Here is a 23,972-nt window from a genome sequence, read left to right on the forward strand (position 1 = left end):
GATATTTTTTTTTGTTGGGACATTTTTTTCACATGACTCATAGTATGAAGGGAAAAATCTTTTGAAATCCCTTGCTACACAAATGACAAAATCCCTTCTGTTATTTCTTCTTTTTGAAGAACACTTTTGAGAGGTGTTTTACTAAATGATGAGTGATACTGCTCTTTTAGCTTACAATAAAGAATACTAAACATTTTAATCTTGCTGTGTTCAAGGAATAAAGCATATTTGTACCCACTCCAAGAATTCTGGTACAGTAGAAAGTTGGTGGACAAAAATATATTTTCCTGTTTATAGCTTTCCCTCCTGCTCACATCTGGAATAATGCACTGGAGCAACAGTACTACTCCTATTTTCTTACTGTCCTGCCAGTATTAGTGTCCAGCACCAGAGAATTTGAGACATTTTTCTGTTTTTCCCTTCCTTTCTGAGAAAAGGCACACTGAAAATCTCCCTCCAGGCAGCAACCTCAAGCAGGTCAGGGTCTGGGAATTCAGCTAATGCAGCAGTTTTGAATACAAGTCCAAGTGGCTGTGCCAGGACCTGAACAAAAACACATTTCAAGAACACCCCAATTTCTGGAATAACTAAGGTATTATACAAGGTTTAGATATTACACAAGGCCTATGTTTCAGTGCTAAATATTTTAAAGTTATTCAACAGCAGCAGAAAGCTGCAGTTACATGGCTTCTGGGAGCATGAAGTAAGACAGGCTTTGTGAGAGGGTTTTTTCCTTTTTCAGTAACGTTTTCACGGTCTAGTAACCTGCCACTAATAAGCAAATTACTATTCCCATCACATCAGCTATGGGGTATGATGCAGCATTATGTGATCACAGCAGAAAACGAAGAAAAAAAACTTTAATCAACCATTCAGCAAGATATCACGTAAACTCAGTTATGGTTTGTATTTCCCTCTCACAGTAAGATCGAGAAACAACAAAATTAAGCTGAACTTTGAATTGTCTTATGCATCTAAATTTCTTTTCCCCAGACCTGTCCCTAACTGCCACAGTGAAGTCCTACTACAGTAGGTGGGCAATCATAGATTGAAATGAGAGGGAATGTTAGGAGTTTTAAACAGGGATAAAGCATTACCATTATAAGCAGCACTTCCATTTTTGTCTCAGTTTGATAGTGCACAATCCTTTGTATTTCACTTGGCAAATACAGCAGCTACTGATAACACACCATCCTCATTATGGGAAAACAAGAAGAAATCTTGCCCATTTTTGCTCCAAAAGGGGTTTCCTGAAAGCTGCCCTTTTCTCAGGACTAGGATTTTATTTGTTTGTTTCCTTGGTTTCCCAGAAACACCTTCCACAATAACAGGCCTGTTTCCAAATACCTAAATAATTGATTTTAAAAGCCCCTCAACTTACAGTTAAAAGTTTTATAAACACTTTTCCCAGGATCACTTTATTTCCCCTTCTTTAGTCGCCAGTGTCAGTGGAAAACTAAGCCCTGCACAGTAGGATTTTTCAGGGGTGGAAAAGCTACAGAAAAAGGGTCTCCATTTCCTGCCAAGCCCTCAGTGACATTTTGAAGGGCAGACCCAATTGCTTCTGTAAGTGCTCTCCATCTGCATGTGACTGTGCCAGTCTGCATGCCAAAGGGCAGGAAGGGAATTCTGCTGGGGGGTTCTCAAAAATGCTTTTTATCAGGCCTTGCAACCTGTTTCACTGTAACAGAAATAACCACTTGCTTCATCAGCAATTGTACCACTACCAAAAGTACTTGGTATATAGTAATAAATGTTATCTCCATTAGGTCCTCACATAGAAAACACCCTACTGAGCACCTACCTCAGTGCAAAAGAGAACAGCATCTTTTTTCAGATAAGATGTGATAAACCAAACTGATGATTTAGACACCCATTTAATATCTATATAATCACCTGATACAATATTCCAGTGAATTCTCTTTATAGAGTTGGCCAATTAAACTTAAAAGTCAAGAAGTAAAACAGGAACCTTCTACATTGTTGATTACAGGCACTTTCTGGTAAGATTGATACATAAAAGCAGATATAGAAATCCTACTGGCTTTTTAGCTTCTTAACAGAAGTTGTTTTTAAATTTAAAAAGAAGCAAAAGTTAGAAGATATATATAATGCATTTGGTGTGCAAATTCTACATAGAAAACTGAGTCTTTAATATACTAATATACTGGTACTCATGCAAATGTTGATTATTCATAACTGACAGGAGAAAATCTAAGAACTGCATACACTAACTGCTGATTTAGACCAAGTGACCATCCCTTATCTTCAAACTTTAGGAGGAGTCATGTCAGATTTAGAGAATCTAGTTGTGTTTGTAGGCTGTGTGATCAGAAATTATGAATTTCTGTGGCTCTTTTGGACTACCAGCACTGGTTCCCATCACAAACTCTGCTTATCCATACCTGCTCTCCTCCCAGTCTCGAGACTTCTTTGTTTCATTTGGTTTGATGCAGCGGATGTAATGGGGTGTGCACTTCATCAGGGTGCCTACAAGGTCGTTGGCTTGTTTCTGTAAAAGAGAAGAAAAACAATAGGATCTGAGCTGAACAGGCTATAAATCCTGAGAGAATTCTAAAATTATCAACCATCTGCTGATGATTCCATTGACTAGATCCAGCTGACTTTGGTCTTTCTCCAGAACAACCAAAGTGTCTTGAAATAATATGCACCTCATGAAAAGCTTAGTAAAGAGAAGGCATCATTATCTCCAGCTATGTAATGTATTTAAACTACTATATAAAAATAAGGAGTGACAAGGAATGCATCAAGTGAACCTGACTGTCAGGGTGAAATATGAGGAAAGAGGTTGATAAAATATTGATCTCCAAAGCAATGTGTAATCTAAGTGTGTATTTTACAATCAGTCTCCAAAGAGACTTCTAAGACAAAGCCTTCTAACACTTGCTGCCTTATTCAAGGCACACTGTGGTCAGTAGAAAGACTTGTATTGACTTCAGTGGGCTGCATTTCTGCACTGTAAAGAGACCAGTTATCCGTAGTTAATTGTGGGACATCAAGTGGCTGAGTGAAGCGGCTCATTCATTATGCACATGCAAGTACCATCAATTGCTCCTTTGGAAAACCCACTGCTGTGGATTGCAGCTGAACACAACATTTAATGGACACTGGATGCTGGGCAACACACAAGTCTAACAGCTGAACCTATGCATCACTTTGCATCCAGATCCTCCTGATGCCTATCTTCAAAAATGTCTGGACAGCAAAAAACAGAGAAGACTTATTTTAAAATTTATTTAGATATTCATACACAAACACAAAACCACGAGCACCCACACTTTCACTGCAAAACTAGACATACTTTGATCTTGCTGCCCGCGGTGGTAGGACGGCCCTTCTTGTCCACTTGGAGATTTTCAGGAAACAGAGCCTTTATAAAAGGCCTAGGAAAGAATTTATAAAATAGAGTTGGCATGGAAAGACAATGCAATGCAGGCATGTCAAGGAATGTGCTGTAAAAGTGGGTAGTTGAGCAGAATATAAATAGCTATTTCTATTAATCTAGAGTTATGTCAAATCTATTTTAAGATAAGTATTTTCCACGAGCCTCATTCCTCACAGAGATCCCTTGCTATTTTAGTGAGCATTGGCAGACATGATACCAGACCTCTAGAAGACTTGAAGAAATGCACACTTCTTAAAGAGTAATCATCAATTAATAAAATACATAACAAAAAAATGTTACTTTTTTTGTCAAAGCAGTGCCTGTTTGAGAGGATGCCAAAGCACTGATGGCCTTGTTTGAGGCCAAAACAAATGGCTGCCATTACAGCATTGGATTCAGACACTGCAGTGCCTCACTCCAATTTGTAGAAAATAAAGGTCAATATAATGCAAGTTGTGATTTATATCCACTTTTATACAAATGAGTTCACAAGTCGCAAAGCAGAGAAGCCAGGCCCTCTGCATCCATCTGAACTAAGAGTCATTCCTAGCTTTAAGCAAGTTTTGCTTACGTACAAATCACTGCTCTGCATGAGTTCAATCAAGTCCATGAAAAGAACATCCCGATTTCTCTCGCAGAATCCATCCATATCATAAGATACCTGGGCCAAGGTGGAAATTGATTGTTTGTGGTAAGTTGAGAACCCAATAATTAAAGAAAATTTAAATTCTGTCCTCATCAGTAGCTGTTCTGAACTTTTTGGTTAGTCTGGTCAAACCTAGATACTACAATGAGCACCAAATCCCTGCATGTATTATTAAACTCTTTCACAGCAAACATAAAGGAGCTTCATCCTTATATTTAAATTCAGTTTAAATTCAAATTTAAAAAGACTTATGGAGCTAGTGAATGGAATATGACACGAGTGAATTTAATACTGAATTTTACTGAAGAAAAGTTTTTGCTCAGTAAGGATTTACTGTTATTAACTATAACTGCAGGAAACCATGACTAGTCTGAGAAACAAACCCAAAGAAGACAGAACTGTATGTTATACTCCCAGTTTGATTGGTATATCATCCACATAGAGTCATTTTTATATCTGAATTCTTTAAATTTACTGCTATTATAACAAGCAATTAAGATTGCAATTAATAAAAGTCTGAAGGCACTTATTTGTTACATTTAATATTAAGTTCTGGTTAGTAAGTTTGATAGCAGCAAGGCCCAGACTCATCTCTCCTCAGCAAGGGACACACACTGGGGCATATTTGTCCTAAGCTCCCTACACTGTGAAAGGACACTGTCTCCTGAGATAATCTGGTTATTTTATACCAAACCAGCCCTTTATAGGGCTTCCCCCTTCCTTTCATTACTGCTCTTTTTCTTCATAAATACATCACAGAGAATTCAGTGATGATTTTCCACGTTACCTTTCCAGCATAATGATGAATGATAAATCCCTGGTTCCAGCTGTTGAAATGTTCATGAGTCCCAATCTGCATCTGGAGTTTCTGGAGCAGTGTCTGGTCAGCCCCTTCTCCCACCGCGTGCATCGTGGCACACACGTCATCCAAAATGCTCATAATCCCTGGGGGGTTCTAAAAGATTGCAGAACAAGAACAGCAGCAGAAGTGAGGAGGGCAAAAAATTATGTTGCCAGTTTTTACCCCCTTGAACACAAAACTATCTTTGCTACAAAACCACCAGAGCAGAGTCAGAAGGAATTTCCCTCCAACCAGTAGAGATTAATTTTTACATAAACAGTTTAAGGAGAGATGCCACTTCATGTAATGATAGTGACAGTGGGAAATAATGGGGGAAACAGTGATTACTGTTGAAAAAAACAAAACAAAACAAAACCATCAATATTTGTTTTAAGCTTTTTTTTCATTCCACCAAAAAATAAAAAAATGTCTGAGGAAAGTATTTAAGTTCACATGCTGTAGTTTGACAAACTTAAGAGCTCAATATCTGATATTGTGACAGAAATCTTATCTTCTTCCTAGTTATCCTGATACAGAGAGGAAATGGGCAAAATCTGATGTGCATTTAAGCACAACTCACTACAGTATTTGAACTACTGTTCTGGCCTACATGAGGATAAAGAACTGGCTGAAAAACAACCTACTTCTGTCCTAAAGGACAACTCAATATTTGTTGTCACCCCAAATTAGAGCATAAAGACTTGAAACTGCAGAACATTCTGTGAAGCAAAGACACAAAACTTCCTTTATCCACAATACTTTCTCTTCACTTGTTTCTGATTAATTTGCAACAGTACCTCAAAGGAAGGTGGTGTTGTAGCTTCCCCAAACTGAAATACATCTCCCAGGCACACAAAAAAGCATCATCTGATGTACAGTATGTCAATAAGTTCATGATAAATTCAGGTGGATAAAATTTTATTTTCCATCATTGTATTTTTTAGTCACACATCAATCATGTAGTTCTCTTTTTGGATGGTATCTTAGATGACATGTATCTTAGAGCTCTTATAAGACATGTTATGTAAGATTTATATATAGACATAGTATGACTCAGTAACTGAACAACAGTATTTGCATTTTTCCTATGAACCTTCCTTTGCAACAGCAAAGCAGTTGCCCAAATATTTTAGTGAAAAAATCTTGTTTTTTCCACCTGTTTGCTCTAAATACTTACCACTTTGTTCTCTATAAGGTCACACACTATTTTGTTGTTAAAGTATTCTATTGGTGTCCATCTAATTCCTTCTTGCACATATTCTTCCTGTTAAGTAGAAAGAAAGATGCAAATATTCCTTTGCACTGCAGATGTAGCACTAGATTTACAACACACTCCACAGACACAAACTCTGCACTACTCATGTTCAGGGAGACTTGCCAAATGTATGATTGGGTGGAGGTGGGAGAAATGACCCTAATGATGGTTAAATCCAGCTCTCTGCTGCCTAAAAGATGAATCGGAATCCCACTCCTCTCCCCACACATTCCTTTGTCATTCATAGCCCTTCACTGACAAGATCAGGAATACTTCTACAGTGCATTTATTGTCAAAGCACTTTGCAAATAGTAACAAAGCTACTTTAACAGTATCTTGACAGTGTACCTAAGCCTCCACATCCTGATCGATTCTAAAAATTCCCACTGTGACAGGCACGTTGAGGATCAGACCCCCAAAACAACACATTTAGAAACGCACGTGGAACGGAGACACAGCTCAACTTGTTATTTCTGTATGCAATTACCATAACCACAAACACATCTAGAGAGTTACTGGGCAAGAACTCACACTGAAATCGGATTAAATTGACCTGTCAGCTGCATATACACGAGTTCAGCTGCACCCTTTGCAGGTCACTGCAATGGCTGGGTAATTCCATACAAGGGCAATTGTGTGTGTGCATTCCTGAAAACCCTGGCCCAGAGCTGGTGCCAGCCCTGAGCTCACCACAGTGGCCCTGTCTCAGCTGTGTTCTGCCTGCCCTCCCAGGCAGGAGCTCACCCTCATGTAAAGTGAGATTTTGCAGTAAGATCATGAGCAGAGAACTGCAAATACTTTCACAAGTATTTTTGCATTTGTTTGCAATCTATTTCATTCATATATATACATTTAAAAAAATAGAAAAGGTGTGGAGTTAATTTAGAAAAGTATTCCCAGTTAACTGTGTGTCACGTTCAAGGAAAGCACAGGGATGGAGCCAAGCTGCAGTTTTCCATCTCTGTCAGTGAGTCAGACTCTGCAGCAAGCCTGGGCAGTCATATGACTGCATGAGCACACCGTGAGGTGGACTCACTTCTGTACCACTCTGTCACACAACAAATGTCTGCAGCTGATGTGGTTCATACTTTTAGGGTCAGCCAACAACAAAGGTTGTTTTTTGTTCCTTTGTCTTGCTTAACAGGGCAGATTTTACTGTTAACAGATGATGAAACCTCAATTTTTCCAACAATTGAAAAAGTAATAGCTCATTTATGAATTCAAAAATAGTAAATGTCTGGTTACCTGCTCTGCCTTCAGCGTCAGTTCAATAAAAATCTGCTGCAGTTTTTCATTAACAAAGTTGATGCAGAACTGTTCAAAACCATTTTTCTGTAGAAAAGGAAACAATTTAAAAATTAGTCAATATACAATAATTTTTAGTTCTTATGCTGGCAATAAGCTTCAAAGAAACACTGTCAGTGATAGATGGGTTGCTGACTTTATAGACATTTTGTGGAATCTCAGATCTTTCTTTTAAGATCAATGACCCAGTTTCTTTGAAGTTCCTTCAATACTTTATGTTTATTAAGTGAGACATTACCAGTGAGATCGCAATGTCCAGGAAGCTCAGTTGGGATTTTTTTTGCTTTTATTCTGGCCACAGGATGTGTTTGGGGTTTTTTTCTGGTTTGGATTTTTTCCCCCTCTAATTTACAAAAAACCTCAGCTCAGTCAGATCTGCTCAAACACCAAGTATTGCATTGCCTTACCTGGAATATTTCAAAGCCATAAATATCAAGGACACCAATGTTATATTCTTCATGGTCCTTCTCCATAGCCTTATTAATAGACTAATAAAACAGAAACAAAATGTAAACCAAAGTGTAGTTATATATTTATATATATTTATATTCTTAAACACTTCCATAAAAATACTGGGTTTCTTAAAAGATAACATATTTTAATTGAATACCAATATATGTAATAGGTTATTTTGCTTTCACTTTTTAATAAAGTGTTACTAACAGCTAGGAAATGAACAGTATGCTATCCTGTTTTCCAGGTCAGTGAGTCTTTGGATCTACTATTTGTAAAAATCTTTCCCTTTCAGTGTAACCAGCTCAGTTGAAGAAAAGGAGCCAACAAAAAAAAGAACAGCTTTCAGTCTGGTATTTGATGCATTTTGCAGATGGTACCCTGAATCTCTTCATCTTATTCTGTGTTTTTGACTGACTCTTTGCAGTGCCAGTGCTGGTACAGGCACATAGTGGGAATTTCAGGGCTGCCATGATGAGGGAAACCTCTGAGACACTGGCAGTGCCACCAGGGAGGACATCTCTGCTTCATCCATCTGTGGTCAAAGGTACAGTCCTGGCCCTCCAGTCCAGCCCCGGGGCTCGTTCCAAACAAGGGAGTACTTTAGCATGAAGAATGGAATTTGGCCATTGGCTCAACTGCCACATCTGGATGCTGAAGGAGCTCTTTGCAGGAGAGTGGGATGAGAGAGCAGGGGACCATAATCCACTAATTCTGCTCAACTATGTAGGAAAAAGTAAGATTCTGAGCAGTATGGATGCTGACAGGGAGATGTCAGAGTATCCCAGGGGACACTCATGGCAGGAGACTGAAAGCACAGCTCGTGGCTTCACAGAACGTGTCGTGTTTGCCATACCATCAGTGCCCCAGGCCTGATACATGAGGTGGGGCTCCCACTGCCCTGGGCAGGTTTAGGCAAAGAAACACACCAGGCCAAAGAAATGACAGACAAGAAAAGCACTGTAAGGAACAGTCCTGCTGCACTTGTACTGGTTTTGATACTTGGGTAGAATCAAGGAAAGCCAACTTACATCCACCAAGTAATCAAACACCCGGGAGTGAAGGGCCTTGGCCAGGGCATCCCTGGTGTAGCAGGCTTGTTCCACATTCAGGGTCACGTGGATGGACTCAGATTTGCCTCCCCACTTGCTGTCCATCTGTCTGCTGGTCAGTTTTTCCTTCAGGCGGTCCTGGTTAATTCCCAGGAGAAAAGCAGGGAAAGCCAAAACTGCAAGAAAGATCAGGGTTGCTGGATTATGACTTACAGGCTAAATACAGAACAAAGGAAAAAAATTAACCGTATCTCTAATAACAACAAAACTCATGGGGCATGCGGCTTAAAAAGAAAAAGAAGAGGAATTTAGGTTGTCAAAATTTCCCCTATGCTCCTCAAGGACATTTTCAGCCCTTTACTTGCATGGATTTCAATTAAGATAAAGCACCTTGAAGTAAAATAGCCAGCTATTTCTGTACCTTCAGTCCTTCAAACATGTAAGCTGCCTTAGGTCATAGTTTTGAACTATGTGGTTCAAACAAATCACTCAGGGAGAAGATGGAAAGAAAACATGGAGAGCTCACACATTAAATAAAATTGACAAGTTGAAAGTTCTTTGTAAAAACATGAAATGTTTAAAGAATAAGAAAAAATAGGTTATCTGCTTCCTAATATTCTTTCCCTTTCTTCCTGTAAGTTAGGACATTGCAAAAAGTTTTCAATTGCCTTGCCATTTACTTGGTTTTATTTTTTTAATCCCTCATTCTGGAAGTACTTTGCAAATTCTGTTTTCCCTTGTTTAAAAGTAAAGCACAAAAATGCATCTGTGCAACAAGCAGCCACAAGTCCAGTACTCTCTGCATTCTTAGTATGTGGTGCAGATGTGAGCTGCAGGTGTCACACACCTTCAGGAATGGAAAAAGAGAAACATCTTGAAAGCATATGGAAATAGCTCCCAAGGGTAACTCCTGGAGTTGGTATTGCACCTCCACTAAACCACATAATCCTCTAACAGTGTTTCCTGCATGTTCCATTGGTTTCAGATCTACTTTACTGGTGTGAGGAGGGTGTAAAATAATCACTAAGGCAGTGCTTTACATATCTGCATGTCACAGCATGAACTCGCTAAACACTTCAGCACGTTAATCCAAAATTATTTTTAAAATTGAAAATAACCACCAGCTCTCTGAAATCTGATTTATTACCATCAGCAAAGTAACTAAATTTACTCTAGGGTACTAGGAACCACACACCTAACCAGAGTTGAGTCACTGGCAACATCTCTGGTAATTCACTGAGAACTCAGATGGAAGAGCACATGAAAAGGTCAATCATCATATGTTTTAAAATGGAAAAGAATGTAGGCAATTATAGACCAAATATGCTCACATATACTGTAAAGATGCCAGGAAAAGTACTTAGCCAATACTACTGGTAAGAATTTATGCAGACAGGGTAATGGTAAGAACCACCATGCATAACTCAAAGACTTCCTCCATAGTGCTAATGATTTACTGTAAGGGAAGAGTAGCTGGCCAGAACTCGATAGAACTTCACATTCTTAAGATGCCTGATTATTTTCCCTAGTTAGGGACCATAAAATTACAGTCTGGAAATTATTATAAAGCAGGATATGCATGTAATTTAAAAAAATGATCCTCAAACAGTAATCAGTAGCATTCAGTGGAAGAGTTTTAAACATATGCTGTGTAAAAAAGCCTCGGTTCACTTCATGGAGTTTTCAGGAAGTGTAAAACAACTCTTTCAATACAATGTAAGTGTGAAGAGGGATGGTTTAAATTCTTTTCTGCATCCAGGAGAGCAGTAGTAGTATTTGCTGTGATTTGCAACATGGAAGATTTAGAATAAATAAGAAGAACTTTTTTCAGCTATTAATATAATCAAGAACTGTAACAGGAATCACTGCCAGTTTTAAAGACTTACTTGTCTAAATGTCTGTCAAGAACAGTCTGTATAGATTTGATTTTGACTCAGACTAAGAGATTAGAGTTTTCAGTGGCCTTTGCATGTTTTTCTGCAATTGGCTGTATAGCAACAAGAACACAATTGAGTAAATTCCTAAACTTTTTATTATTTCAGACTTGCACAAAGCATAAATGATCAGTGGTCTTTCATTGTGTTCTATCTTTTGTGGCTACCCAGGCTATAAATGCTGTACAATTTAGTTGGCTAGGACAAACAGTAAACTAGGGGGAGGATTAATGGATAAGAGAAAAGAGCCCAACTTTTATCTTTCTAATGCAGAAACTTTACTAGACATTGCTATTTCTTCTCTGGCTTCTTTAAAATCATTATGTTTATGTATAAGTTCTATATTCATTCTACTTCTAATTTTTTTCTATGTATTATTCATACACAACTTCTGTATTTATATCCCAGTGAGCAGCAGAAACATGGTGGACATGGCTCATCACAGAAATACATTCAGCTTTAATGATTTATTTTCAATCCATGTCTTTGCTGTTTGTTATTTTGATGCAACACACTGTCTCTATCTCGTCTGGCTATTAAATGCCTTGATTTCACTTAAACATTAAATACTGTGATTTAAATGGAAGCACAGTAGTTCATTTGGAATCATAAAGCATATAAAAAATCCTATACTTTTCTCTGGATGCACAGAATGTCACAAAATGTTTTTCTTTGGGTTCACTTAATTTCTTAATTTGAGAGGATAGTAAGGTTAAAAATTAATAATTTTTATTTCCCAATTTCCTAAAACAAATAGTAGGAGAGTACTAATACAGCTAGTTGGGTGTGAAGTTGACTGCACAAGATACTTTATTCATAACTAACCTACCAAAATCTAAACAAATGCAATTTTCCTAAACACAATCCCATTCTGACCTAAGAGTTAAGAGAACAGGCAGGTATGTATTGGGTACTGTATATGTTGTGCTTATCCATTCTGTCCTAAAACTATCAAGGTAGCATAAATCAACATTAGATGCAAGGTATAAATCATGATAAAAATGTTTAAAATGTTTAAAACCGTTAATCTTCCAACATCTTGCTCCTGTGGGCTGTGCTGATATAGAACAGCATCATGGGGGGAGGGATGCAAGGACAGGGCACTGTGGAAAATGAAACTTAAAGAAATAGTAGCTGTGTCTAATAGAGAGGTATTGGTTGAGAATTTTGAGACAGGAAACATAACTGCAGTATGCAAATTCTGCATTTCAGTTCAGTTCTGGATTTCTGTTCTCAAGGCACACATACACATATGTTTGTATGCCTGGGCACCAAGTACATCCTGAGAGCAGGGATACCCTGGTACAAGCTGGTACCTGCCTTCACAGGACACTGAGTTCACACAAACCACAGAAGGGATCAGTGTTTTATCAATGTGTGCTGATGCACTGAAAGGAGCAGAGTTCAAGCCTGACTGAAAGCATTTCTTGTAATGTCTGTTATTTCATGCTCTAAGGTTGGAACAGGAGTTCTTAAATTCAAAATGCAAAATCTTACTCCCCCTAAGTCAGTGGCATTTTACAAGACAAAAGAAGGGCCTCAGCACCGTTGGTTTTGGAAGAGACCCTAAACTGGCAGCCTTTACTCTAAGAAACGACCCACTGTGTTTGGATAAGCAGCTCTGAATGGCTGTTGTGCCATCTGGGCTTCAGCCCATTGCTGCTCCTGTAACAGTTTCCAGAGCTACTTACACTCCTCACTCTCCACTGCTGCATAGTTGCCAACTTCTTTGAAGCTGATGTTTCCCAAATGCAGAATTCCTGCCACTATCTGCAGTACCAAATTCTGTTCCTCTCCAAAGATCCCAATCACACTCATTGCATGCTGGGAAGAAAAACAAACAAACAAAAAATGGAATCAAATACTCCTGTCTCAGAAATTTTTTAAAAATTTTGATGATAAAAACTAGAGCTTTTCAAAGCAGTCCAAATTCCTAAGGCAATCAAATTTCATTGCAGCCTGCCCTGAAGTTCCAGAAGATACCAGATGTCCTACTTCAGCATTTTTGTATTTTTTTTTAATTAAATACAGAAGCATCTACAGTGCTTAGAAGATGTATTAAAAAAATAAATTCTGGAAAAAATAAAATTATTAAAAAACACCTGCTCTTAAGTGTCACACTAAAAACAGCTTCACTGCAAAATGGAAACAATGAATCTAAAAGACAATGACATTATTCCTTCTACACAGACAGTTTATCCTCTGAGACACTAGAACTGTTAAATTGTGCTGAATGATTCTAAAAAGCAGCACAGTGTCTGTCTTGGGCTGTGAATTTCAGCCACTTAGCAGAAAATAATCCAGAACAACACTGGGGGTTTGGAGTTCAGAGTATAACCTAGAGAATGTCTTCTCAGCTGCCTGTTTTTCTAAAATACCAGATGAGCTAGAATACAATAGTAACAATTATTTTTTTAGGCCTTTAAATTACATATATAACACCTGTATAAATGTGTTACCACCCTTATTTTAAAAAGTAAATTACTAATAACAGGAGATCAACAAGTTGACAGGTCACACAATGAACTGGCAACAGCACTGGATAAAGATCCCTGATCTGTGCTTTCACAGTCCCTGTCTCCAGCTTTTCAGCCACACTGTTGTAAATAAACATGGAAGGTCAGTCAGTACTAAGAATTCAGGTAAAACAGAGCATGCTTTTATATTTTCTTCTAATGGAAGTCCCTCACTGTGTTTGCACTCCCACATTTTTCATACTGCAGATTATCTGCACCAAATTAAATTTCATTAACTTTGCACCCTTGTGAAATAGAACAAACTGAAACACAAAACGCCTTTCTATAAAAGCTGTCTGTCTTCAAGGTAAACATACCTCTCCCTCAGGACAAAATACAATTACAATGAGTTGTACCTACATTAATTTCTCATTCCCACATTAATACATCAATGTCTTTGCTACAGATGGACAGAGAAATGAACATACATCCATCACTATGCAAATCATACAGCAAAGAACCCACCAGTGTTTCCTGGAAGTCTGATTTGTCATTGATGTCATCGACTTTGTAGGACCCAGAGAGATTCAGATAGTAATAGTAGTCCATGCTGGTAATGCCAAGAACGCTTTTTTGTTCTGAGGAGGCCCCTTCAATCAGCTGCAGAATAAAAATCTCCAAATTAGGTATCATACAACGATCTTCAGCAGAGCTGAGGCAGGTCAGAAACAGGTGACTGAGCCTGAAATTACTGGGAGAGGTATGGCTAGTGTTGTGCCAGGTATGCATCCTTCCTGTGTTTTCGTAATTGTTTAATCCAAAAGATCAGATTTTCAATCCTATTCCCAGGAATGGTTTAATTCTAACTTCCACATCTAATAAAAAGCAAAAAATATGACTGACTTGAATGCCTTCCATTATCTCTACCTCAAAAAGAACAGGCAAAGTGGGTTTTCCAATCTACAATCCCAACCTAAATCCTTGGCAGCAATGAGTTTTCCAGGCCTACTGCAAGGCAGGCAGAGTTGAAAGTATCCTAAGGAAGCACTGTCTGTGACTCCCATTGTGAGGACAAGCACCCTTTGTGCTCCTCAGAACTTTGTAAAGTCCACCCAGTTGTGCACTGGAAGTGTTGCACTGCAACAGGAAGGAATGACCTAACCTCAAAACAGAACTGTCAAAACCTCATGGTCTTTTAACTCCTGTGTCAAAAAGCCTCTCCAAGCCACAGGAAAGTCAGCAGGACAGAGCAAATTGTTCATCCTCCTCGGAAGAGGAGAACACAACTCCTGGAGCAATTCCAGTTCCAACTCAGCCTTCCACCCTGGCAATGGCACTTCAGCTTTCTGTGAAGCTGCTCCCAGACCCTTCCAATGCACTGGCTTTGCCTCCAGATCTGCAGAGCTTGATCAACAGCACTTGAGCAGGTAAGGACTGTGCACATCCAGGACCAGTGAAGGCCAGCAAAGCCTTTTGAAACACAAGAAACAGGGATACTTGGTGGGTTCAACAAATAGTATTGTCCCAAATGTCCCAGAAATCTTAACTGAGAATCAAATATCTGTATATATATATATATATATATATATATATATATATATATATATATATATATAAATAAACTGGTCTCTCTATATATACATATAGGCCAGTTTAAAAAGAAATCTACTGAAAAGTTCCCATTTTCTATTATATTCTGCTAGACTTCTCCATATGGGAGCTCACAACGAATTTCCAAGCAAGGTCTTTGAAATGATGAAGTACTTTTGTTCTGGAGCTGAAAGGCAGCCAGGAAGGTCTGTGTCAAGTGGTGTCCTAACATGCCATGGAGCTTCCCAGCAGTGCCAGGTTACCTCTGGGAGTGTGTACTCAGTAACATCACTGCTCCGAGAATGACTTTTCAATCAAAAGGAAAAACGGGTCCTGGATACTTTAAATAACTCAAAAAGGATCTATACCCTTCTGACCTGGTAAAAAATGTGAAAACTCCTCTCTCCAGGATTCCTCATTACAACTCGAGATTTTTCCAGGAGGAAGTTGGAGATTTTCCCTCCGTCTGGTTCTCCACCTGGGCTAAACTGTATTTCAAAGTATTTCCCCTGCAATAAATAATTAAAGCTGTTAAAGGATTAGTAAAAGCAAATTTGAAATCCTGCATTTCTACTGTATCCCAAGCAAGGTAACTGGAATATTTCTCTTTTATGGATGCTGTGGCACAGCTGCCTCAAGGTACAAGCCAAGTTTAGATTCATGAACCATCATATATCTTTCATTCTGCATTTAACACAGCTCCAGACTGGGGACAATTCATCATGTGTTAATGCAAATGTAGAGAGGAGGTCAGTGGCTTCTTTTCACTGTTGAGAATCTTGCTTAGTATAAAGGAAACCATAAGGCTCATCTATACAGCAAGTCAATTTAACAGATTTACAACCAGCAGCAAACTGTGCTCTGCTTGGCAGCAAGGTGAAGCCACGATCTCCTGCTTTCAGGGACACATTAACTGCATTAACACTCACCTTAACAGAGATCTCAGATTTTTAAAGCCTGTGTGTAACTTTCCCAAACAGAACCCACAGTATGTCATCTACTGAACAGTCAGTGCACAATATTATCTTGACTGTTTTACAATGACAGACTGAAGGTAATTCCTGCCTACAGCCCCCATGTATTAGTAAAGGCTGCAGACTTGGTATTTTATAAACTGTGACCAGTACATACTGTAAGAGAAAAAAGTATGCAACTATACAGCATGAAACAAGCCTCTTGACATCTACTTTGCTTTATATTTTACTTAGATTTACCTCACCTGTAGTCAATTTACATTATGCTCCTGAACACTGTCTCTGTAACAGCACAGAGGTTGGAAGAATAAAGTAACCTCTAGGGGTGAGGGACTTACGAATCTGCTGGAGTTGTTGTTCCGTACAGTTTTGGCATTCCCAAAAGCCTCCAGTAAAGGGTTGGACTGTAGAATAATATCTTTAACATGCTAAAATTTTAGGAAACAAGAGAAATACAAATTCAAAAATAGACATTTTTAAAGTTCTTACAGATTTTCTAAAAACAAACCCCATGGCATCTAAATTATATATTAAAAAGGCAAGAAATCCTCCATCTGTAAAAATCCTCTTGATCAGATAAGGAGTAGAATCTAACCATTTTTTTCAGAGTTTCTAGTTTCTACTTTTTGAGGAAAATCCTACAAAACTGAACAAAATGCTTGAGGCTAAAACTTGGTTCTTCTGTTCGTTGTTCTGCCAAGCAACACAGCCAATAAGCTGATCTGTTTTTTCCATCTTCTTCATTTTAAACCATTTCCTTCTTACACAGGAGATTTTAAATCTTTTTGAGGGTCTGGATCCACAACTAAAGAAGTCACAGTAGCATGACATTTAGGAATCTGCAAGTGCTTCAGCAATCTGTTTTGGGATCAATGATGCTGCTATCTAGCTGCCCTAGAAAGCAATATAATGTGTTACTATTGTCTCTGTATCTGATCCTAGGAGCTGGAAATATGGAGAAAACATCAGCTTTGGAAAAACCCCAATGCATGCTGGGTTGTGAAAAGAAGATGGAATTTTATTTCAAAAGAAATGCTCAAGGCAACTTACCAACTGCATCAACTCTTACTCTGTCATGACTAAGAGTATTTTTAAATTTTGTACAAAAAGCTGGAATCTTTTAAATAAAACAAAATATTTACTTCTAAACTATGATTATATTTATTCCAAAAATAACACAGTGCATACTTTCTCTGGATCATTCTCTTGGTTACTGAATTTCTCTCTGCAATGTTCCCAGCATCACTGCTGCACAAAACTAAGCAGAAAGAACACATTCAACATCAGAGACTGCAAATAAAGCAAAAGTCACAGAAAGCACTCGAGAACAGTGGACTGGTAAAAGCAGTCATTACCTACCTACCACTGCCTGCCAGTCCAGGAGTAACATCATAATGTCATTAAGGGAATTTTTATGGCTAATTCACTCAATTAGCTTTAGCTCCTGGGTTTTGATAGGTAGAGCAGACATCAGTAGCATAGTTACTAATAAAAGCACTATTTTTTGTTTCAGATAGCTTTCAGACACTCCAAGTTTGCCTAGATAACCTCATAAAAAAAGATTATGTTCTTGCTGTGGCTCTTTGATGTACACACACCAGTGAGAGATGCAAAGGAAGTAATAAAAACTCAAAAAGCCAGTTCAGTTTTCAATAAAATGCCAACACAGGAGGAAAAAAGCCACACATCTATTAAAAGAAGATAGGTTGTTGTTCTTAATCTGGTTAAGAACAATAATTAAATTACCTTTTACCACTTAACTGGAAAAAAAAATAAAGCTTGTAGGTGTAATTCAGCATGAGAGCTACACCACTTCTAGCAGAGCTGGCTCTGGGTCTGGGGTTCTCACTCCCAGGGCTCCCACCCCAGGCATCCAAGGGAGCAGCACTGGCCACTTCAGGTGTCTCTGCTTTGGGTGCTGGGATGTATTTCCAGCCACTCACCCACAATTTCCCAGGATCATGTGCCCCTTATCTGCCAGAGTTTGCCAAGACATCCCTTGTCATTCCCCCTCTGAGGCCAATCTTTAGACTATGCTTATGCTTCAGTATTACTCTGTCTCAACTCACCTGTACTTTAGGGCCACCTCCTGAAATTTTGGAGATATAACTCATGATATATTTAGCAGCTACAGTCTTTCCAGCACCACTTTCCCCACTACAGAAAAAGAAACACAAAAATATACGTTAGCTTTTAAGTAACTCTAGAATGGAGAAATTTGAGGTTCAGCTTGTCCAATCAAGGCCAGGTACCTTAACAACAGAAACCATATTTACACTGGGTAAACTGGTAATATACAGACTGTCATACAGTGTTGCAGAAGGGTACTTGGATATGTTTGTGAATACAAAATTCTGAAGACATCATCTTGTACATCAGAATCTCTGGGGGACTCCAGAGTCAGAAAACTGTAAATTGAGAAACATCTACTTAAACCAAGATGCTCGAAAGAGAATGTGTGTGCTAAGAACTCAATTCCCAGCTAAATTTAGTGGGATTTCAGATCTTAACACAAAAACTAATTTGAAAATCCAAGCTGTGAATGCCATGCCAGATACCTACTTCATTTTAGGGGTCTTTTGTTTTAGGTGTTCCTGAATGAAATAATGAGGCATTATTAATCACATCCTGAATGACGGAAGAACTGCCTTCCTGTTCCTATGCCTCTTGACACAGGGTACAAGAAATCTTAATAGTCCATACTAGGTTTCACAATTCCTTCCTTCCTTTATAATATTTCACTTCGATGGTGAATAATGTTTACAACATGAGCAGCTTTGCCTTCTTGCAATCAGTAAGCTTCTCAAAAGGGAAAGAAGACTGGCATGGCAGACAATCCAACCTCACACTTTACTTCATCCCTTAAAGGTTCATTTCAACAAAATTCCTCCAGACTTATATAAATCTTGGTCCAAGTCAGCTTTGACCTTAATGAATTTACCACGACCTGGATAACTATACCAACAAAACCACCCCAGTGCATGGGCGTTGTTTCAGTGTCAGCTTCAATGCTGTTTCAAAGACAGCTGAAAGAGTTTTTTCTTGTGTGAAAATCTGTGCTGTCTTTAAGTCCTTGAATAATTTCAGTGAAAGTTGTTGACTCTTCCCTCCTGTGCCTACTTGTTCCTGGATATGGATCAAATGCACATCTTTAGCTGTGTCTGCCAGAGAAACATCGCATGTCCTGCCCAGGAAAAGGACTCGCTGAGAACGAACAACTCAGAGCTCCTTATCAACATGAGTAATAGAGACATTTCCAAAGGTTTCATTCTGGAAAAACTCCCCAAACTGCCAAGCTGCAAATATCATTTCACATCTTTAAAGCTTCCAAACGGTACAGAAATACTGAAAGGTTTTTTAAAATTATTTTCCCAGAAATGTTTTCCTGCTTTTGTCTTCTCCCGATGGGAGTTTTACAGCGCAAACTGAACACTTGAAAAGATGAAAAAGTACTTCTTCATCATCCATCTGTGAAGTGCAGACCATGAATATTATTATTCTTCCAAGTCACCTTTTCCCAGACACAAAGAAGAAAGTCTGTATCCACTACATTCACAAGGGTAGAGTTGGTTGAATGGCAAACTGGTTTTAGAAGTTCTAAACAGCAATATTTCAACAATTAAAACTACATTTCTTGAAAATTTGCTCGTAGTAAATTTGCTCATCCTGTTGTAAAACCAAACAACCCATTTGAGACCCAATCATACTCTGAGCTTACATGTGCAGTTTCCAAATGTATACAGAGGGAGATCTGAGGCCAAACACTGAATGAATTTGATCAGGTGTTATTTAGCACACACTAAAAACATTACACTTTTCTGTAAGATCTTCTTTGATGTATCAATTATCCTTCTTCTCCTTGTTCAAATTAAGTGTGGCTTGTATTTCTCATTCCACAGTGTGTGCCACAGAACTGACCTGCAGGAATATAACTCCATTTTATTGTCTCTGCTTCGAGGTAAGTGGGCCCTTCTATTAAATTAACTAGGCTGAAAGGATTGCCTTCCAGAGTTTGCTTTAGATTTATGCATGTAGATTTATGCACTGTTTTTCAGTTTTATGTCTTTATTGATCAAAGACCAGCAAATTGCTCCAATTAAAGTAGAATAAAACAAGATGATGCATTATTTATGAACCAAAGTAGCTTTATCTGATGGGATGGTATCCTGCCCCTAGTAAAGCTCAGTTATTAATTTTTCGTATACATCTTACTGCTCTGTTGCTATTAACACTATTTTAAGTGTGTTGAAGTACAGAGGTTTTTAAAGGTTGAAAAAATTCTTATAATGGCTTAAAGTGGATTGTGATATTGACAATTTTCTCAGAGACTTTTCTTGCTAAAAGTAAAAACATCACCTAGTTTCAATCACTAACAAAAACTATGTTTTGAAAGACACAATGTTTCTTCTAGCATTATTTGCCACTTCAGAAAAACAACAATTTGTTCCACAAAGTCAATTAACGCTTAGCTGAAATCAGAGTAAGGCTACAAATGCAGAGGGAAAATTTTTTGCTCCTCGCTTCCTTCCCAGAGGAAATACAATCAGTGATTAGAGAAGCAAAATCTGATATGTAGCATCATTCTTCTCTCTAAAATTAATTTTCTGAGTGATATTTAATACAGTATCCCTGGCTGCAGAACAATACAAGTGATGCTTATCTACACTGCCAGGACAATGCAGAAATTCTAAGAACAAATATTTATAAAGACCTCCTGGATCTGCCAGTTAAGAACACTGTATATGTAAAATACTCTGATGTGTCTGGATAAGCTTTTTAGTTTGTTTACATAGAAAATTTACTTTCTTTATGTTCAGAGAAAGCACAGCAGCATAACTACAGTGAAATATTTTTCCCTTCTGAATCAGAGCTTTTACCTAACTTTTCTTGTTGGGTTAGGCTTCTATCACTTCCTCATTAAAACTGAACCATAGTTCCAGTTAAGATTCTCTACAGATGTTTTAGAATGATCAGTCATTTGAGTCTTCTGGAAAGCTCAGATACAGAAGCTGACTAGAAATCTCATATGAAATTTTGAACTTCATAGACTGAAGCTAGACATGAGCTGTTCACTAAAAACAGCCAGGGTGGTAAATGATCTTTTTATTAATGTACATTTGTATTACCTAAGATGTATTGTCTTTTCAGGTGTACAGTCACCATACATTGCTTTCCTGTACTCAAAGGCTGCCACACAAATGTAAAATGTAAACTAAAATTACAAATAAGAAAAACTGCTTTAAAGCAATGGCAACATCTCCTGGCAGAGGTCAGAGAGTCAAAGTGCAAATAAAGTCCTCAGCTTTATAGAAAGGTAAAACCTTAAGAACATTCTGAAGAAACACATTTTTTGCTACATAATAGAAAAATACTAATCATAACCTCCACTCTCTTAATTAAAGGACAGTGACAGTCCAGAAGGAATTAAAAGCCACAAGAGACAACCCTTCATAATTAAAATCTTGACCGGACAACTCCTTGTGGATAGTCTGGAAGGGCTGTCCTGTCACATGGGGAAGAAATGCCAACAGTCTGCTGTAGAAGACACCTATGAGTTCAGTTCAAGAAAAGCTTAAATTAAATATCTCAGTAAAACATAAACTCAATGAGAAATCAAAGTCCAGTGTAACTGCTATGAGTGAACTTCTCTGTAATTCTGCCCAGTGCAAACAAAACTAGGGAAGAGTTATGGGCCCTGCTGCCTCCTCCCACCTGAGCACACCCTGCACCTGCACTGAGCCAGGACCCAGCCCATGAATAACCTCACTGTTTACTCTGAACAGCCATGCAAAACAGGTCCCAGCTCCTCAGCTCTAATTACACATGTGACATGGAATTACCTTAACACATATGCATATGTGCTGAAATTACTCAGCTAATGAAAAAGGCTTCCCTGGCCCTAGAAAGGTTGTTTGGTAACAGGTTTTCTTTTTGACTTAGTATTGTCATATGAAAAGAGATTATTTTTGGTTGCTACCAATTCAGCCTTTCAGAGAACCATATGTCCTTTTGGAGATGCCTTCCCAGTTCATTCACTGACTTTCTGAAGAGGATGAGTTTTTTTCTATCAGTGTCTAAATGCATTATTTGGAATTAATGTCCTGGCAAAATTCCTGACTACAGCAGGGACCTTCCTTCATCTGCCTGGAAACACATGTCTGGTGTGTAGGAAGGTATGTCCCCTCTCAGGTCTGGAGGTTGATGCCCCAAACCACAAGGCAGGGAGAGACAGGAGTGTCCCAACCCCTTCCCCACCATCCTGGTGTCTCCATTCCTGAGGATCCATGGGCACCATAAGCCAGATGGAGTCTTTTCTATCTGACTGTGAATAGGTCCAGTCTACATCTTATTTCTTACCTTCTCTCTTTGCAAACCTTTCTTTGGGGGGAAATCTGCCATCTTGAGAGGGAAAAAGAAGGAAAAACCTGAGTGCTAGATTGCTCTGTTCCTCCTGTTCCACCAAGGACTTTCAGTGAAGTCACTCCAAAATTCAGTCTAGTTATAAAGTAGAGAAGCAAACAGCACCTCCTAATAACCATATTGTTATCATCACTCATCTTCCACAGGAGAAATTTTTACAGCAAAACCGACATTTCAGTGAAGTGCCAAGGTTCACTTGGAACTGGCTCAGGCTCAGCAGGCTGCTGTGGAACAGACAACAGACAGAACTGAATCTCAATTTTTTGAGATTCACCAGTGTAGGGGAAGAAGCAGTAAAGTCCCTGGCAGCTATTAAGTGAAACCAATGGAGTGGTAGACAAAAAGCCAACTAGAACATCCATTTCACTCAAGAGCTGCAGCAACGTGGGAGCTCCTGCTCTGTCAGCAATTTCAGTGCCTTCTGATCTACACAGTAAAACAACGTAGCAAACAAATAACAAACTTCAACAAACTTCATTCTTAAGTCAGTTCTAGTCGACAAAAGTAGTGATGACATTAAATCAGAAAATGTAGGATGCATCTAAACAGTTTAAATCAAACGTGGTCCAAATTATTAAAATATCAACCAAGCAAAATCAATTTTGTGAGCAGCCAAGTTACTTGATTCCATAAAAATAATTTCTAAGTGTCCTGAAAGATCAAATACCATTACGAAAACTACCTATAAGTCTAGTCTTCAGTTTTTACAGTGTTTGTAGTAAGAATAATCAAAGGAAAAATAAATATGTATAAAGGAAAACAACCTCTCTGAAATGTCCCTGGCCAACATGATTTTTCTTGGTTCAGTTTCCCCGTAGGTTTCAGTTAACTCCTGTAGATTTTGAATAGGCTGTGCACACACTGAGAGAGATTTCACTCTGCACACACAAAATGCACATTCCAAAGAGCACATCACCCATCATTAAAGCACAAGAATTCTCATGTGAAATTAAAACTGTGAGTCTGTATCTCAGAGTTGCATCTCAGCTCTCTGAAAATGTGACTGCGTTCATGGCACTTTGGGCTGCTAATAGCACAGGATCAAAAAATAGGGTTTTTAATCACAATTTACTACAGTTCAAAGGCTTTCTTTAAAAGTTTATCTTCTTGTGAAACATCTCAGTCTCTGGGATTGTTGCTTTGTACAAAAGGCAAAGTAAATTCCAATTTTACCCATTCCTAACAGGTCTCAATTTGACTACATGTGACCAGTAAACTTCAGCACAGGAACAGTTTTCCAAAGACAAGGACTTAGCTCAGGGAACAATTCAGTGACAAGAATGAGAGCTCTGGGCTTTTTGTTTCACGTGGCACCGTGCTGCAGGCAGGGGCCCTCAGAGGAACAGAGCTCAGTGCTGCAAAGGGTTCACACCCAATTTACACCACGTGTAAAATCACTGCACAGCCCCTGGGACACATCACCTGCCTTGGGAGCAAAGCTGCAGGTGAAGAGCATCCCCAGGGGTTCCCCAGGGAACCTGGGAACCTCCCGTGCAGGAAGGGAAGTCAGGAGAGGCACCCTGTACCAGCTCCAGCATCCTGCAGTTCTTGCTCTCCACACATTTTCTTTTATCATACACCATCCATAAAACCCACAGATGAGAACAAAGCGTAACTCTGGTCCCAAAAATTCACTTTGA

At 38.6% G+C, this 23,972-nt stretch overlaps 1 protein-coding gene across 6 annotated transcripts in view; it reads right to left on the reverse strand.

Moving 5' to 3' along the window:
• The window catches only part of MYO1E (myosin IE), a 242,838-nt gene that overhangs the window by 21,052 nt on the left and 197,814 nt on the right, over positions 1 to 23,972 (reverse strand). For all 6 annotated transcript variants that reach the window (XR_004359330.1, XM_032700486.1, XM_032700487.1 and 3 more), the window contains 13 exons: positions 17,982 to 18,069; positions 16,251 to 16,340; positions 15,316 to 15,447; positions 13,874 to 14,008; positions 12,584 to 12,716; positions 8,938 to 9,134; positions 7,861 to 7,941; positions 7,394 to 7,480; positions 6,071 to 6,157; positions 4,840 to 5,007; positions 3,982 to 4,067; positions 3,323 to 3,404; positions 2,406 to 2,512 (listed from right to left, as the gene is read on the reverse strand). Coding sequence is in view for 5 of the 6 variants with exons in the window: in XM_032700486.1 (XP_032556377.1) it covers positions 2,406 to 2,512; positions 3,323 to 3,404; positions 3,982 to 4,067; positions 4,840 to 5,007; positions 6,071 to 6,157; positions 7,394 to 7,480; positions 7,861 to 7,941; positions 8,938 to 9,134; positions 12,584 to 12,716; positions 13,874 to 14,008; positions 15,316 to 15,447; positions 16,251 to 16,340; positions 17,982 to 18,069 (1,473 nt within the window). In the remaining variant the exon portion in view is untranslated. The remainder of the gene's footprint in view (positions 1 to 2,405; positions 2,513 to 3,322; positions 3,405 to 3,981; positions 4,068 to 4,839; positions 5,008 to 6,070; positions 6,158 to 7,393; positions 7,481 to 7,860; positions 7,942 to 8,937; positions 9,135 to 12,583; positions 12,717 to 13,873; positions 14,009 to 15,315; positions 15,448 to 16,250; positions 16,341 to 17,981; positions 18,070 to 23,972) is intronic.

This window comes from Chiroxiphia lanceolata, chromosome 12 (assembly GCF_009829145.1).
Source record: "Chiroxiphia lanceolata isolate bChiLan1 chromosome 12, bChiLan1.pri, whole genome shotgun sequence".
In the NCBI taxonomy this organism is placed as follows: Eukaryota; Metazoa; Chordata; class Aves; order Passeriformes; family Pipridae; genus Chiroxiphia; species Chiroxiphia lanceolata.